The 15,762-nt window shown below is 38.3% G+C and overlaps 1 protein-coding gene across 1 annotated transcript; it reads right to left on the reverse strand.

Moving 5' to 3' along the window:
* Positions 1 to 4,805: 4,805 nt before the first annotated feature.
* LOC123782687 (olfactory receptor 56B1) lies at positions 4,806 to 5,777 on the reverse strand. The gene has a single exon (XM_045782960.2). It carries the CDS (start codon positions 5,775 to 5,777, stop codon positions 4,806 to 4,808), a length of 972 nt encoding a protein of 323 aa, XP_045638916.2.
* Positions 5,778 to 15,762: the final 9,985 nt, after the last annotated feature.

The following is a 15,762-nucleotide window of genomic DNA, read 5'->3' on the forward strand; positions in this document are numbered from 1 at the left end:
TATAAAGTAGACAAAATTTAAATATGAACTGTGAGATTATAGTAAAATATCAATGTAATTTCTCTGATTTTTTGTGTTTTATGGTTATGTAAATCAATGTCTTTATTCTTAGAAAATACACTCTGAAATGTTTATGAGTAAACAACCAAATTATTTTCAAATTGTTCAGAAAAAATTTATGTAAATATACATACCTACAAATGGAAAGAAAGAAAAATGATAAAGTAAATGGGGCAAAATTAAACCATTGGTGGATCTGTGTAAAGAGTATACAAAATTTCTTGTTGTGATCTTACAACTATTCTATCAGCTTCAAATTAGAATAAAAGCTTCTTTAAATTTTTTCAGAGCTATTTACCAAGCAGTACAATAGTTAAAAGGTTATTTTTTAGGATTTTGTAATATATATGTAATTTGTCAGCATTCAAAATTGTGTTATTAATTCTTCCTTCTACAGTCTAAGATCCTTTTTGAAGGCTGAGTAATAGTCCATTGTGTATATGTGCGTGTGTGTATTTACATATTTATACCACATCTTCTTTATCCATTCATCTGTCGATGGACATCTGGGCTCTTTCCATTGTTTGACTATTGTGGATATGGCTGCTATAAATATTGGGGTGCAGGTGCCTCTTCAGATCACTACATTTATATCTTTGGGATTAATACCTACTAGTGCAATTGCTGGGTCATGGGGTAGCTCTATTTTTAATCTTTTGAGGAACCTCCATACTATTTTCCAGAGTGGTTATATCAGGTTGCATTCCCACCAGCAGTGTAAAAGGGTTCCCCTTTCTCCACATCCTTGCCAACATTTGTTGTTTCCTGACTTCTTAATTTTAGCCATTCTGACTGATGTGAAGTGGTATCTAATTGTGGCTTTGATTTGTATTTCCCTGATGCCAAGTGATGTTGAGTAATTTTTCATGTGTCTGTTGGCCATTTTTATGTCTTCTTCGAAAAAATGTCTGTTCATGTCTTCTGCCCATTTCTTGTTCTTTGAATGTTGAGTTTGATAAGTTCTTTATAGAATTTGGATACTAGCCCTCTATCTTATAACACATTAAATCAAATGTTTTAAGACAAAACCTACCTATCAGTTGTTTACATCTTTGGTAAGAGGAAGAAGATGCAAAGATAAGGTACTTTTCCCACTCTACCTGTAATGTACCTTTTTTACTTATTTTTTACATAATTCTATATCTTTTTACATATTTTTGCTCACCCCTTTTAAAAAGTATCAAAATCTCAGTAACCTTGTTTAATGTAATCAAAATACTGTTACATAAGTACAAAAAGGATCAGGTAGAATGAATAGTGTAAAATATACTGATTATAAGAATAAAAGAATACGAAAAGCTTCTATAATATTCCACATAGTGACTTTTATGATTTTTTATTACCATAAAGATAAGCAAAGGACATTCATAACCATCTACCCTCTGATTCTCAAATATGAAATAGCACAGTGGATGGAAAGCATAGTTATTGTTTGATAACATTCATATTCCAATCATCTAAGCAAGTGTCTGGAGGTGGGCATTGTAAAAGGGAAAAAGATACACAGAGCATAAGGGAAATGTCAAGAGCAGCATTTCAGGAGCAGAGAGGACAATGGTTCCTTCAGTAGACAGCTCTGAAGTCCCCCCACCCCAGAGTGCAAATCCCTTCTTTCCTGCTGACTGCTTTGTGGGAGGTTTTGGCAGTATCACTGCTTTTTACATCTTGGAAAATACAAGCAAATTTGTCAAATTTCATCTTCCTATATTTATTCCTGTCACCATCCAGCATGGGTTTTTGAGTAATATCTCTCACTTTATATCCCACTAATGGCGTATTAGCTTCCTTGAGAAGCTCGGGACATTCAATCACACATTAATCCGTTGTTGTTGGGATCAACATTGGCCAGGTCTCTGAGTTCATTGGGCTCATCTTCAGAAATCTGAGTGGGAACCATGTCATCCATTTAAAGTACATCTGTGATGCTAAATGCCACTAGAGATGGACAACTTCTCTGAAGAAAAGCTGGCTAAACACCACTTTCAGACCTGCTCAGGGTGGAACGTCACTTGGGACCTGATCTGGCCCAACAGCTGTGACCAATGCACCCAGACAACTTCTGTCCTCATAATCTTGGCATCTGTTATGGTTTTCTTTTCAGTGACAGAGCAGAATGGCTTATTTTGAAAATCTGTGGTCTACCACAGAAACTTGAATTTATTTATTTTCATTTAAACGCTGATAAAAAATACTGAATGTCCTATGGACTCATAAAATTACATTTTTTTAACCATGATATATTTCAGGACAAGATAATGAATATATATATATTCTGCCTTTTGTGTGGGGAACCAAACTAATAAGGAAGATCCTTCACATTATTTTTATTATACCTGAGAACTGATAGAATTTACCTTTTATATCTCACTGGAAGATGAGTGACAGTATACAGTGTACAATAGAGCTGTTAGCGTGTGGTAGGCCTACGCCCCAAATTAATCCTCATTTTTCAAGGTAATCCATAGAATATGCCAACTACTTAATGAAATACTCTAATCACGGGCTCAGTGGAAACCAGCCCAGAGCATAACGCAATTCATGACACTATTAGGGTAAGTCTTATTTCTGCTGTTCATTGGTTTTAGGAAAAGACAAGAGCATATTCAGGGCAAGATTTTTCAATGGGGTAAATATCCCACATCTGCCTCCTGCTTTACAGACTTCTTATTTCTGCCCATCTATAAATCTGCTTCCGGCAAGAAACGAAAGACACACACAAATGTGAATCTGAGGAGAATTTCATGAAGTTGGCATTAACTAGTTGTGAGGTTAAGGAAGCAAAAGCAGATGTTGAAAAAAATAGTGGCTGTTTGGTACCTGGAGACCAATGTAATGCCTTTATCACGTCCTTGCCCTGAAGAGGAGAGAATATGTTTAAAATGTTTTGGGGGGAGCACTGGGTGGCTTAGGTTGTTAAGCTTCTGATTTATGATTTCCACTTGGTTCATAATCCCAGCCAGTGTCTTCATGAGATTAAGCCACCGTTCAGGCTGCGCACTGGGTGTGGACCTGCTTAAGATTCTGTCTGTCCCTCTGTCTTTGCCCCTCCCCACTTCTCACCTGCTCTCTCACTCTCTAAAATTAAAATAAAAATGTAAAAAAAAAAAGCCTTTAAAACTGTTCTCGAGTAACCATGCATGCTGTAGCTGTTGCAGGTGTGTCGCCTGAGAAGTGCTTCAGGGGTGGGAGAAGAATAAACAACCCACACTCTTCTCGCACTCCAGTTACCAGCCAGGGACTCCTGTTGGAATATTCCAAGGGGCTGCTAGAAACAGAGAAGCCCAGAGTACACAGTGTATGAGCTTCAGACCTGCAGGCTACAGAACAGTGCAGGAACAGACCTGCAGGATACAGACCAGTGCAGGAACAGACCTGCAGGATACAGACCAGTGCAGGAACAGACCTGCAGGATACAGACCAGTGCAGGAACAGACCTGCAGGATACAGACCAGTGCAGGAACAGACCTGCAGGATACAGAACAGTGCAGGAACAGACCTGCAGGATACAGACCAGTGCAGGAACAGACCTGCAGGATACAGAACAGTGCAGGAACAGACCTGCAGGATACAGACCAGTGCAGGAACAGACCTGCAGGCTACAGACCAGTGCAGGAACAGACCTGCAGGATACAGAACAGTGCAGGAACAGACCTGCAGGATACAGACCAGTGCAGGAACAGACCTGCAGGATACAGAACAGTGCAGGAACAGACCTGCAGGATACAGACCAGTGCAGGAACAGACCTGCAGGATACAGACCAGTGCAGGAACAGACCTGCAGGATACAGACCAGTGCAGGAACAGACCTGCAGGATACAGAACAGTGCAGGAACAGACCTGCAGGATACAGACCAGTGCAGGAACAGACCTGCAGGATACAGAACAGTGCAGGAACAGACCTGCAGGATACAGACCAGTGCAGGAACAGACCTGCAGGCTACAGACCAGTGCAGGAACAGACCTGCAGGATACAGACCAGTGCAGGAACAGACCTGCAGGATACAGAACAGTGCAGGAACAGACCTGCAGGATACAGAACAGTGCAGGAACAGACCTGCAGGATACAGAACAGTGCAGGAAAGCTGAGAGTAGCCCTGGAGAGACGGATGGAGCAAAAGATAAATCCTTCTGGGCATCCGTATTTTCTGCCTCTCTCTGACTTCCTCTCTCTTCTCTCTCTCTCTCTCTCTTTTTATCTCTTTGTCTTCTCTCCCTCTCTTATCTACCTACCATCTATCTGTATCTTTTGGTTTCTGTTTATCCGAGTTTGGTGATCTTGCCCTATTGTGCCCACAGCCCCATCATAGACTGATTTGTCATTGTTCATCTGAAGGGTTTTCTATTTCTCTTCATGCACATTATTGGAATGAATTTGTTCAGGCAGATAAACTTTGGTCCCAGGTAACAACTGTCAATGAATAATCATGATATGTAACTCATGTCCCGCTCACTTACTCTTCAGTTATATGTGTATTATTATGTTCATTTTTATTCTAAGGTAGACGCATAATTCATAAACTCTAGTTTTATTCCATTTCATGATTTGGTAGAAAGTCCTTCCTTTCCCCACGTATATTCATCTCTTATGAATATTTTGGAGCTACTCAGAATTTTTTACTGTTGTTGTTTTCAGAGGCTTTTGCAAAGTGAAAAATATATCTCAAAGACATTCACTTCCCCGTCATCTTTGAAGTTCTAGTGTCCGTTCTAAAAGAAGCTGAAGTTCTTGTGCATCATGGAGAAGGTCACTGGTGCCTTGTGTGCTTTTCTAAGCTCAAGCGAAACACCTTTTGGAAGCCTGCCCTAAGTTCTTTAGTCCTAAGTGCATAAACCAGAGGGTTGAGGGAAGGGGGGATGATGTTGTGCAGCACGTTGAGTAGAACTGGAATCAAGGGAGCTTTAGGTTCTGCCAGGTGAGTTACTGAAATCACTACAACAACTGTGTAGAAGAAGAGAATAAGGATGAGATGGGAGCTACAAGTGCTCAGAGCTTTGGATGCAGCTTCAGCCGAGTTCAGTCGAAGTACCGAGCGCAGAATCCAAGTATATGACAGGATTATAAGACCTAGGTCACTCCCCATTCCAATCCATGCCAGAACCAACTGGCAGATGCTGTTTGGCCTCCTGTCATCACAAGCCAGGCTGGTGACCCCAAGGTTAGAGCACAGGCAATGCTCAATCTCATTCCTGGAACAATAGTTACGCTGGGCTGCAAGCACAGGCACGGGAATGACAAACAAGCCATTTCTAAGTACCATGAACACGGTAGCTTTTAGGATTAAGGCATCGGTGACAATTGATGGGTAGCGAAGAGGGTGACAAATCGCTACATATCTATCAAAAGCCATGCAGAGGAAGGTACCAGACTCCATGCCAACAAAGCAGTGAATGGCATAAATCTGAGCAAAGCACTCAGGGAGGCTGATGACCTTGGCATCAAACCAGAAGATGGCCAGGATCTTGGGCACGATGGTGGTGGCCAGGCCCATGTCCACCACAGAGAGAATGCCCAGGAAATAGTACATAGGTTGCTGAAGGGCCGGGTCCTGGAAGATGGTGACGAGGATGAGGACGTTAGCACCAATTGCTGAGAGGTAGAGAAATGCCAACGGTAAGGAGAGCCAGTGTTGCCAGCTGTGAATGCCTGGGAATCCCATCAGGATGAACTCAGAGACCTGGAATTTGGAGCTATTAGAGCCTTTCAGAGATGCAGACATATTTTCCTAAGAGAAAAAGAAAATGGTTTTCAAAGTTGCTTTCTTTCAGCAGAATTATCATCAAACATTATTTTTAAACCATCTCTGCAGAGTATAGCTTGGTGCTGTAATAAAATAAATTCTGTGGCCCATTCCTTACAGAAAATTAAGATAATTTACAATGATGTTCTGGGGCCTTGACAGTAGAAGTTAAACTTCCAGGAAGCATGTATCCCTATTGGCTATTCAGGGAGGACGCAGCATACATCTCAAATTTCTGTTTGCATTGTCCACAGCCAACTCAATTTGGGACCATCATGTAAATATGATTCGAGTTGATGCTTTTTTTAAACCTTCATCATCTCTTCGGAAATTTTGTGAAATCAAGTGGATGTGTTGGTTTTCTTCATATTTGTCTCAACCTTGCTTCAATTTTTTATTAACTAACAACAAAGAATTTTTTTAAATGCAGAATTACGAGACGTTAAATTTTGTAGCTGCACCATTCCCAGTTGCTATAGATGTCCACTAATGGTTTACATACCTTCCCAAAATTTTATACCACAGACAGAGCTTTGCAAACATAAGTATGGTCATATTAAAAGAAGAATTACTTTTTTTTTTTAACAATCCACTTGTAATGACTGCTAAGAACATTTCAAAAGAATAACTTGATAAGTGAAGTGTTCATGACCAAATTTGTTGATTTGAGGAGTCACATAATAAAGAAAACCATAGATAATTTTTTTTAGTTTAGTCTTAGAGAATCTATAAAGGCATATAAATATGGTATTTAGGCACAGGTAATAAGATGACTTCATTTTACTTAATAAACAAGAAGTACTTGTCTGCAATATTGAAGACACTGCCACTATATGTTCAGAGTCATGTTCAAAACTACACTTATCTTTTGTCAGGCTCTGTTGTTTTTCATGTACTTTTTATTCTGTTCAGAAGCCAACCAACCAAGCCTGAAACTAACAAATGAGCCCTTCCTGTTGGCAAACAACTTCTCCCTTGTCCTGCTGCTTCCTCCCCTTTACGTCACTCAGGCAGCCCTTCCCTTGAGTGTTGCTTCTGCAGCCTTACCTGGTCATATTTATTTGCCTTTCCCTGTCCTTCTTTCCTTTTGTCAGCAATCTGAGTGTCCTAAACCTGGTATTCTCTTGCTTAAAATAATCCAAGCCCTCACACTTTCTTTCCAATAAAGTTTAAATTTCTTTTCAGCACATAAGACAGTTATGGATGTATTCTTGTTATAATTACTTTTAAATATAGAAAAACATATCTGAGAGAAATTAAAATTCTCTTGCATTATCACCAACAAAAGAAGATTCGTATTCACAACTAGATACATTTTTTCCCCAGAAATGTCTTGCTGCCTCTGTGTTTGGATAAGTGTGTAATAATGCCTAATCATGGGGCAAGTCATCCCTCTTTACTTTTTTTTAATAATAATTTTTCATTACGTTATGTTAGTCACCATACAGTACATCCTTAGTTTTTGATGTAGTGTTCCATGATTCATTATTTGCGTATAACACCTGGTGCGCCATGCAATATGTGCCCTCCTTAAAATCATCCCTCTTTAATGGTAATGTAATTTGATGAAACTAAAGTCATCTAACTGTATTCACGGCAATTTGTGACAAAACAGACACAAACAGGTTTGGAGATGAAGCTACTTTGACTTTGGACTTTCAGGTCAGAATTCTGAGGATTTCAGCTTCCTGGCTCCATCTTGAGAGCTTGGAAATGTGTGACCCAGTTGCCTGTATGAGGTCTGGTACTTTTGCCAAACACTCATCTATTATGAGACATCCTCCTATCAAAGACGCAGTGTTACATCTTTGATTTCCCCCTGATTGATATTAGTGCAAGCCAGTTAAGAAAAGGAGCAGATTAGAGTTCACAGAAAGGAAGTAGTGTTTGAAATATTTTTAGCAGTTAGAGATTAGCAGGACATGGCATACGATCCTGCTATGGAAAACAGTTAATATAGTCATCCTGAAGATCATCTGGTAGCTGTTTTATAGATGAAGTCACTTCTAGAGCACAAACCACCCTCTATTCTCTAATTCTAGCCCTAACCCTCTTGAAAAGTTTCTCCAGCCTCTATTTTCTGCCAAGGCAGGGGGAAAAGTCCATCCCTTATGCAGGATGTTGCCAAAACTACATAAGAAAAGGTTACGGATGAGCCATTGGATGCTCTGGGATTTAGCCAATGCAAGAGTGCCAAGGTTTTAGTACTTAACTGTGGTTATGAGCAGAGACTCAGTCTGAGGTCCTGAAGTTTCCTACCTGGGAAAAAACACAAAACACAACACTCTGAGAAAGGAGCTTTACACGCGAGGTGAGGACAAGTACTCTGTTGACACATGGCACAGAAATTATGAGCTTCTGAAATTTATGGGGAGTAGTAGACAGCTCAGTGATTAAGGATAATAGACTTCCCTTGGAGACATGAAGAAACAACAGTCCATAGAGAAAGGAGGAATCCTAGGATATGAAATCCCAAAAGGTTGGAGAGGAGATTAATTCAGAGATATGTTTCCTATCAGTGGAAACTTAGAGCTTACATAAACACAAAAATACATTCATTTTTGAAATCAAAATGGCCCTAAGAAAAGTGGGCTGCTTTTATTAGTGTTTGAATTGTTCTTGGGTACAACATTTCAGGGGGTTTAAATTCTGTGCTTATGATGTCATGCTTAAAAAATTCTTAGAGGCGAAAGTATTTATTCACCCTGTGTGTGTGTGTGTGTGTGTGTGTATACGTTGTGTTCCTACTGTGTTTACAAAATATGGCAGGTATAGAATGATCAATAAACTGTCATGGTCCCTGTTCACATGGAAACTGTGAACTAGTTGGGACGGCGGATAAAACGCTAAATAAAGAATCTTAACATATAGATCTCTATAGACTGGGAGAAGTGCTTTAATGCAAAAGCACCCAGAGATATGATAGCATATAATGGGGAGAATTAAGTTAGTCTTGGTGTCAGAGAAGGATTTATAGAAGAAACACCAGTTTATTTTGAGGGCACAGTAGGAGTAGGAGTTGACTATGGTGTTCGTTTGATAATGGGGGTGGGGGAATGGAAAGGATTCCAAGAACTTTAATGCTGAAATGACAGGATCATGGTAAATTCAAGGTAATAGTAGAGGCTAAATGTGGCTGGAGCCCTAAGGAGTGGTGGAAAATGAGATATGAGATGGTATAGAGCTGTTGAGCTAACAGAGGCCAGAGACTCATAAGCAAATTTATGGTAAAAGAATAATGGACCACTGAAGTTTTTAAGGAGAATTAGGACATAGCAGCAATGAAAAGACCAGATTAGATGTGGCAAGAATAAATATAAGTGAATCAGGTGAACAGCAGTAATGCAAAGGAGCAATGACTTGGTGTTGACTAGGATTGGGGCAGTGAAAATGAAGAAAAAGGAATAAATTTAGAAGTGGTGGTAAAATTGATCACTTCTGTGACCAAAGAATAATTCTTTTAGTATTTTTAAAATTTTTTCTCTTTACTTTTTTTTTCTCTCCCTTTGAGTAGAGTTGACAGGAAACGTTACATTAGTTTCAGTTGTACAAGACAGTGATTCAACAAGCGTATACATGCTGCTATACTCACCGCGAGTGTAGCTACTGTGTCACTGTGCAATGCTAGTACTATACCCTTGACTCTATTCCTTATGCGGTACCTTCTACCCCCAGCACTTACTCATTCCATACCTGGAGGCCTGTACCTCCCACTCTCTTCCACCTACTTCACCCATCCCCCACCCCCTCCCACTGGCAACCATCAGTTCTCTGTATTTATTGGTCTGATTCTGCTTTTTATTTGTTTATCCATTTGTTTTGTTTTTTAGAGTCTACACTGAAGTGAAATCATATGATATTTGTCTTTCTTTGTCTGATTTCTTTCACTTAGCTTAATACCCTCTAGTTTCAACCATGTCGTTACAGATGGCAAAACTCATTCTTCTTTATGGCTGAGTGATATTCCATTATATATATTGACATGATGTCACATCTTTACTTCTTTAGTCATTTGTCTAATGATGGATACTTAGGTTTCTTCCCTATCTTGGCTATTGTAAATAACGCTGCAATAAACCTAGGGTGCATATATCTTTTAGAATTAATGTTTTCATTTTCTTTGCATGAATACCCAGTAGCAGAATTGTTGGATCATATAGTACTCCTATTTTTAATTCTTCAAGGACCCTCCAAACTGTTTGCCACAGTGGCTGTGCCAATTTACATTCCCACCAACACTGCAGGAGTTGTTTCTTTTTTTCCACATTCTCACAAACACTTGTTATTTCTCGTTTTTTAATTCTAGTCATTCTGATAGAGATATCTCATTGTAGTTTTGATTTGAATTTCCCTAATGATTAGTGATTATAAGCATCTTTTCATGTGTTTTTTGGCCATCTGTATGTCTTCTTTGGCAAAATGGCTCTTCAGGTCCTCTGTCCAATTTTAGTTGGCTTATTTGGGGTTTTTTGGTGTTGAGGTGTGGAAATTCTTTATGTATTTTGGATTTAACCCACTATTCGATATATCATTGGCAAATATCCTCTCCCATTCAGTAGGCCACCCTTTGTTTTGTTGATGACTTCCTTTACTGTGCAGAGGGTTTTATTTTGGTTTATTACAGTTTTTGTTTTTGTTTCCCTTGCTTTAGAAAAATGTTGCTGTGGCTGAGCAGAGATCGAGGGTTCCAATTTTCCCCATTCTTGCCGACACTAGTATTATCTTTTTTATTATAACCATTCCAGTAGATATGAAGTGGAATCTCATCATGGTTTTGTTTTACATTTCCATAGGGACTAATGATGTTGAGTATCTCTTCATGTGCTTATTGGCTTATTTATATCTTCTTTGGAAAAAGGACTATTTATATCTTTTGCCCAGTTTTTAATTGGTTTATGTTTTTTATGACTGTGTTCTAAGCATTCTTTCTATATTCTGTACTCGGGTCCCAAAATATCAATTTGAGGGGAAAAATTGGAATGACCAAAACATTACCAATTACAATAATATAGAATATATTGTCCTAGTTATTTGTTGACATGTGATTTTCATAGTGGTCTCTAACAAACCTATGCATCCCTGTGGTATCAGTTGTAATGTCTCCTCTTTCATTTCTGGTTTTGTTTGTGTCCTCTTCCTTTTTTCCTTAGTAAGGTTAGCTAAAGTTTTGCCAATTTTCCTCACCTCATCAAAACACTAGGTCTCAGGCCTAACCCATGCACAAGAAAGCAGTTAATCAAGATTAGAGCAGAGATCAATGAATTAGAAACCAGGAGCACAGTAGAGCAGATCAACAGAACTAGAAGCTGGTTCTTTGAAAGAGTAAATAAGATCGATAAGCCACTGGCAAGACTTATTAAAAAGAATAGAGAAAGGACCCAAATTAAGAAAATTATTAATGAAAGGGGAGAGGTCACAACCAACACCAATAAAATAGGAAGGATCATTAGAAACTTTTATCAACACCTTTATGCCAATAAATTAAACAACCTGGAAGAAATGGATGCCTCCTGGAAACCTATAAACTACCAAGACTGAAACAGGAAGAAATTGATTTTTTAAACAGACCGATTAATTATGAAGAGATTGAAGCAGTGACCAAAAACTTCTCCAAAAACAAGACTCCAGGGCCTGACGATTTCCCTGGGGAACTCTACCAAACATTCAAAGAAGAAATAATACCTATTCTCCTGAAGTTGTTTCAAAAAATATAAACAGAAGGAAATCTACCAAACCCATTCTATGAGGCCAGTATTTGATCCCCAAACCAGGCAAAGACCCCATCGAAAAGGAGAATTAGAGACTGATATCCCTGCTGAATATGGACACCAAAATTCTCAACAAATCCTAGCTAATAGGATCCAACAGTACATTAAAAGGATTATCCATCATGACTAAGTGGGATTCGTCCCTGGGATGCAAGGGTGATTCAACTTTCGCAAATTGATCAGCGTGATACATCATATCAACAAGAAAAGAGTCAAGAATCATATCCTCTCAATTGATGCAGAAAAAGCATTTGACAAAATACAGAATCCTTTTCTGATTAAAACACTTCAGAGTGTAGGGATAGAGGGTACATTCCTCAATTTCATAAAAACCGCCTATGGAAAGCCTACAGCAAATATCATTCTCAGTGAGGAAAAGCTGGAAGCCTTTCCCTTAAGATCAGCAACATGACAAGGATGCCCAGTCTCGCCATTATTATTCAACATAGTACTAGAAGTCCGTCCAACAGCAATCAGACAACAAAAAGGGATAAAAGGTACCCAAATTGGCAAAGAAGAAGTCAAAATGTCTCTCTTCCCAGATGATATGATACTCTATATGGAAAACCCAAAAGACTTCACCCTCAAAATACTAGAAGTTATAGAACAATTCATCAACGTGGCAGGATACAAAATCAATGCTTAGAAATCAGTTGCATTTCTAGACACGAACAATGAAACTGAAGAAAGAGAAATTAGGGAATCCATTCCATTTACAATAGCACCAAAAATCATACGTTACCTTGAAATTAACTTAACCAGAGACGTAAAGGATCTATATTCTAGAAACTACAAATCACTCTTGAAAGACATTGAAGAAGACACAAAAAGATGGAAAAATACTCCATGCTCATGGATCAGAAGAATTCACACAGTTAAAATGTCTATGCTACCCAGAGCAATCTATGCTTTCAATGCCATCCTGATCAAAATACCAATGACATTTTTCAAAGAACTGGAACAAACAGTCCTTAAATTTGTGTGGAACCAGAAAAGGCCCTGAATCACCAAGGAATTGTTGAAAAGGAAAAACAAAGCTGGGGGCATCATGTTGCTGGATTTCAAGCTGTACTACAAAGCTGTGGTCACAAAGCACAAAAACAGACACATAGACCAATGGAATAGAATAGAGAACCTAGAAATGGACCCTCGGCTCTTTGGGCAACTAATCTTTGATAAAGCAGGAAAAAACATCCAGTGGAAAAAAGACAGTCTCTTCAATAAATGGTGCTGGGAAAATTGGACAGCTACATGCAAAAGAATGAAACTTGACCACTATCTCACACCATACACAAAAATAAACTCCAAATGGATGAAAGACCTCGATGTGAGACAGGAATCCATCAAAATCCTAGAGGAGAACATAGGCAGCAACCTCTACGACTTCGGCCACAGCAACCTTTTTCATGACACATCTCCAAAGGCAAGAGAAACAAAAGTAAAAATGAACTTGTGGGCCTTCATCAAGATAAAAAGCTTCTGCACAGCCAAGGAAACAGTCAAAAAAACTAAGAGGCAGCCCACGGAATGGGAGAAGATATTTGCAAATGACACAACAGATAAAAGACTAGTATCCAAGATCTACAAAGAACTTCTCAAACTCAATACATGGGAAACAAATAAACAAATCAAAAAATGGGCAGAAGATATGAACAGACACTTTTCCAATGAAGAGGTACAAATGGCTAACAGACACATGAAAAAATGTTCAAAATCATTAGCCATCAGGGAAATTCAAATCAAAACCACATTGAGAAACCACGTTACGCCAGTTAGAATGGCAAAAACGAACAAGGCAGGAAACAAAAATGTTGGAGAGGATGTGGAGAAAGGGGATCCCTCCTACATTGTTGGTGGGAATGCAAGTTGGTACAGCCACTTTGGAAAACAGTGTGGAGGTCCCTTAAAAAGTTAAAAATTGAGCTACCTTATGATCCAGCAATTGCACTACTGGGTATTTACCCCAAAGATACAGACGTAATGAAGAGAAGGGCCATATGCACCCCAATGTTCATAGCAGCAATGTCCACAATAGCTAATTTGTGGAAGGAGCCAAGATGCCCTTCAACAGATGACTGGATTAAGAAGATGTGGCCCATCTATGCAATGGAATATTACTCTGCCATCAAAAAGAATGATTTCACAACATTTGCTACAACATGGACGGCACTGGAGGAGATAATGCTAAGTGAAATAAGTCAAGCAGAGAAAGACAATTATCATATGATTTCTCTCATCTATGGAACATAAGAACTAGGAAGATTGGTAGGAGAAGAAAAGGAAGAAGAAAGGGGGGGTAAGCAGAAGGGGGAATGAACCATGAGAGACTATGGACTCTGGGGAACAAACTGAGGGCTTCAGAGGGGAGGGGGCTGGGGGATTGGGATAGGCTGGTGATGGGTAGTAAGGAGGGCACGTATTTCATGGTGCACTGGGTGTTATACGCAAGTAATGAATCATGGAACTTTACATCAAAAACTTGGGATGTACTGTATGGTGACATAACATAATAAAAAATTATTATAAAAAAATAATAAATAAATAAGTAAATAAATGAATAAATAATCTAGGTCTCACCTCATTGACCTTTTCTATTGGTTTTATGATCTCCGTTTTTTTTTAATCTCCAGTTTGTCTTTGTGATTTCCTTCCTTCCTTGGTCATAGTTCATTCTTTTTCTTGTCCTTGAGGTATAAATTGAAGTTGTTTCTGAGATCTTTGTATTTCTTAATACCTGTATTTATTGTTATAAGTTTCCATAAAAACTGCTTTTGCAGCAGCCTCTATGTGCTGCTGTGTGAGGATTCTGGTTTCATTTCTTTTGAGTCTTTTCAATGGTAATGCCTTATTCCCCTTTTTAAATTTTATTCCATTGTTTGGACCTCTACTACAATGTTGGATAGAAGTGGGAATGGTTGACATCTTTGTCTTACCATCATCCTCAAGGAGAAAGATTTTAATATTTCATCATTAAGTAGGAAATTAACTGTAGGTTTTTTGTACATTCCCTTTTCAAGATAAGAAATTTCCTTCTAAATTTAGTTTTTACTGTGTGTTTTTATCATGATTGGATGTTTAAATAAAACAAATTTTGTCTTAATCTATTGTAATAATTGTACATTTTTTCCTATTTAAGTACATTTTGTGGTATTTAAATTGGTAAAACTTTAGTGTGTGTGCTCAAACAACCAACTTTGAATCCCTAGGATAAATCCCATAAAATATTACTTTCAGATAATGTAGAAACAAAAGCAAGAAAATATTGGAACGAGATCACTTTTGAGAAAAACTGAAGAAAGCCTGACACAGTGCAATTAAAGCTGATATACCAAATTGTTTCATCTCTAGTTTTGGCAAAGTTTCTCCACAACCAAAGCATTACACTGTGCTGAAATAATTCTCTGGCTCAGTTTTTGATACACAGAACTGTTAAAATGAGACCCTTAAAAATAAATAAATAAATAAATAAATAAATAAATAAATAAATAAATAAATAAAGTAGGACACTTAAATTATATCACAGCTTATCAGTTGCTCTTCAGTTTTTTTTATTTTATAGTCACTGGTGTGGCCTTCAGCTGGTAATACAAGGCTAACAAAAGGGTTACAGCTTGCATTTTGACAAAAGAACACTATAGGTTTTATAAAGTAAGAGTTGTGTTTCCATGAATAACAATTATGCCATCAAGTTTCCTTCTGTCAGGCTTGTAAAACTGTACTTTATGTTTGAATACAACAGTGTTTTTCTGATTATTTTCCCAGATATAACCCAGTGTAGGCTCAATGAGTTCAATGTGTTAACAATAGGGCTAATACGATATCTTCTACACTTAGATCTTGGCTGTATTTTCAGTAGGCTCCACACCCAGCATAGAACCCAACATGAGACTCAAACTCATCACCCTAAAAAGCCAAGATCAAGAGACAGATGCCCAACCACTGAGCCACGCAGTGGTTGAAAGCACGTTTATACACAGTGTAGTCTCAATGAGAGAAGTATAAGGCGATTCCCATATGCTTCTACACGTATGTGTGCAAATGCTTGGTTTTAATTTCTTTTTCTTTTTTTCTTATTTTTAATTTAAATATAGTTGACACACAATGTTACATAAGTTTCAGGTGTACAACTTAGTAATTCAACATCTCTGTACATAATGCTATGCTCACCACAAGGGTAGCTACCATCCGTCACCACA

This window comes from Ursus americanus, chromosome 16, assembly GCF_024610735.1.
Source record: "Ursus americanus isolate L20-20 chromosome 16, mUrsAme1.1.p, whole genome shotgun sequence".
Taxonomy (NCBI): Eukaryota; Metazoa; Chordata; class Mammalia; order Carnivora; family Ursidae; genus Ursus; species Ursus americanus.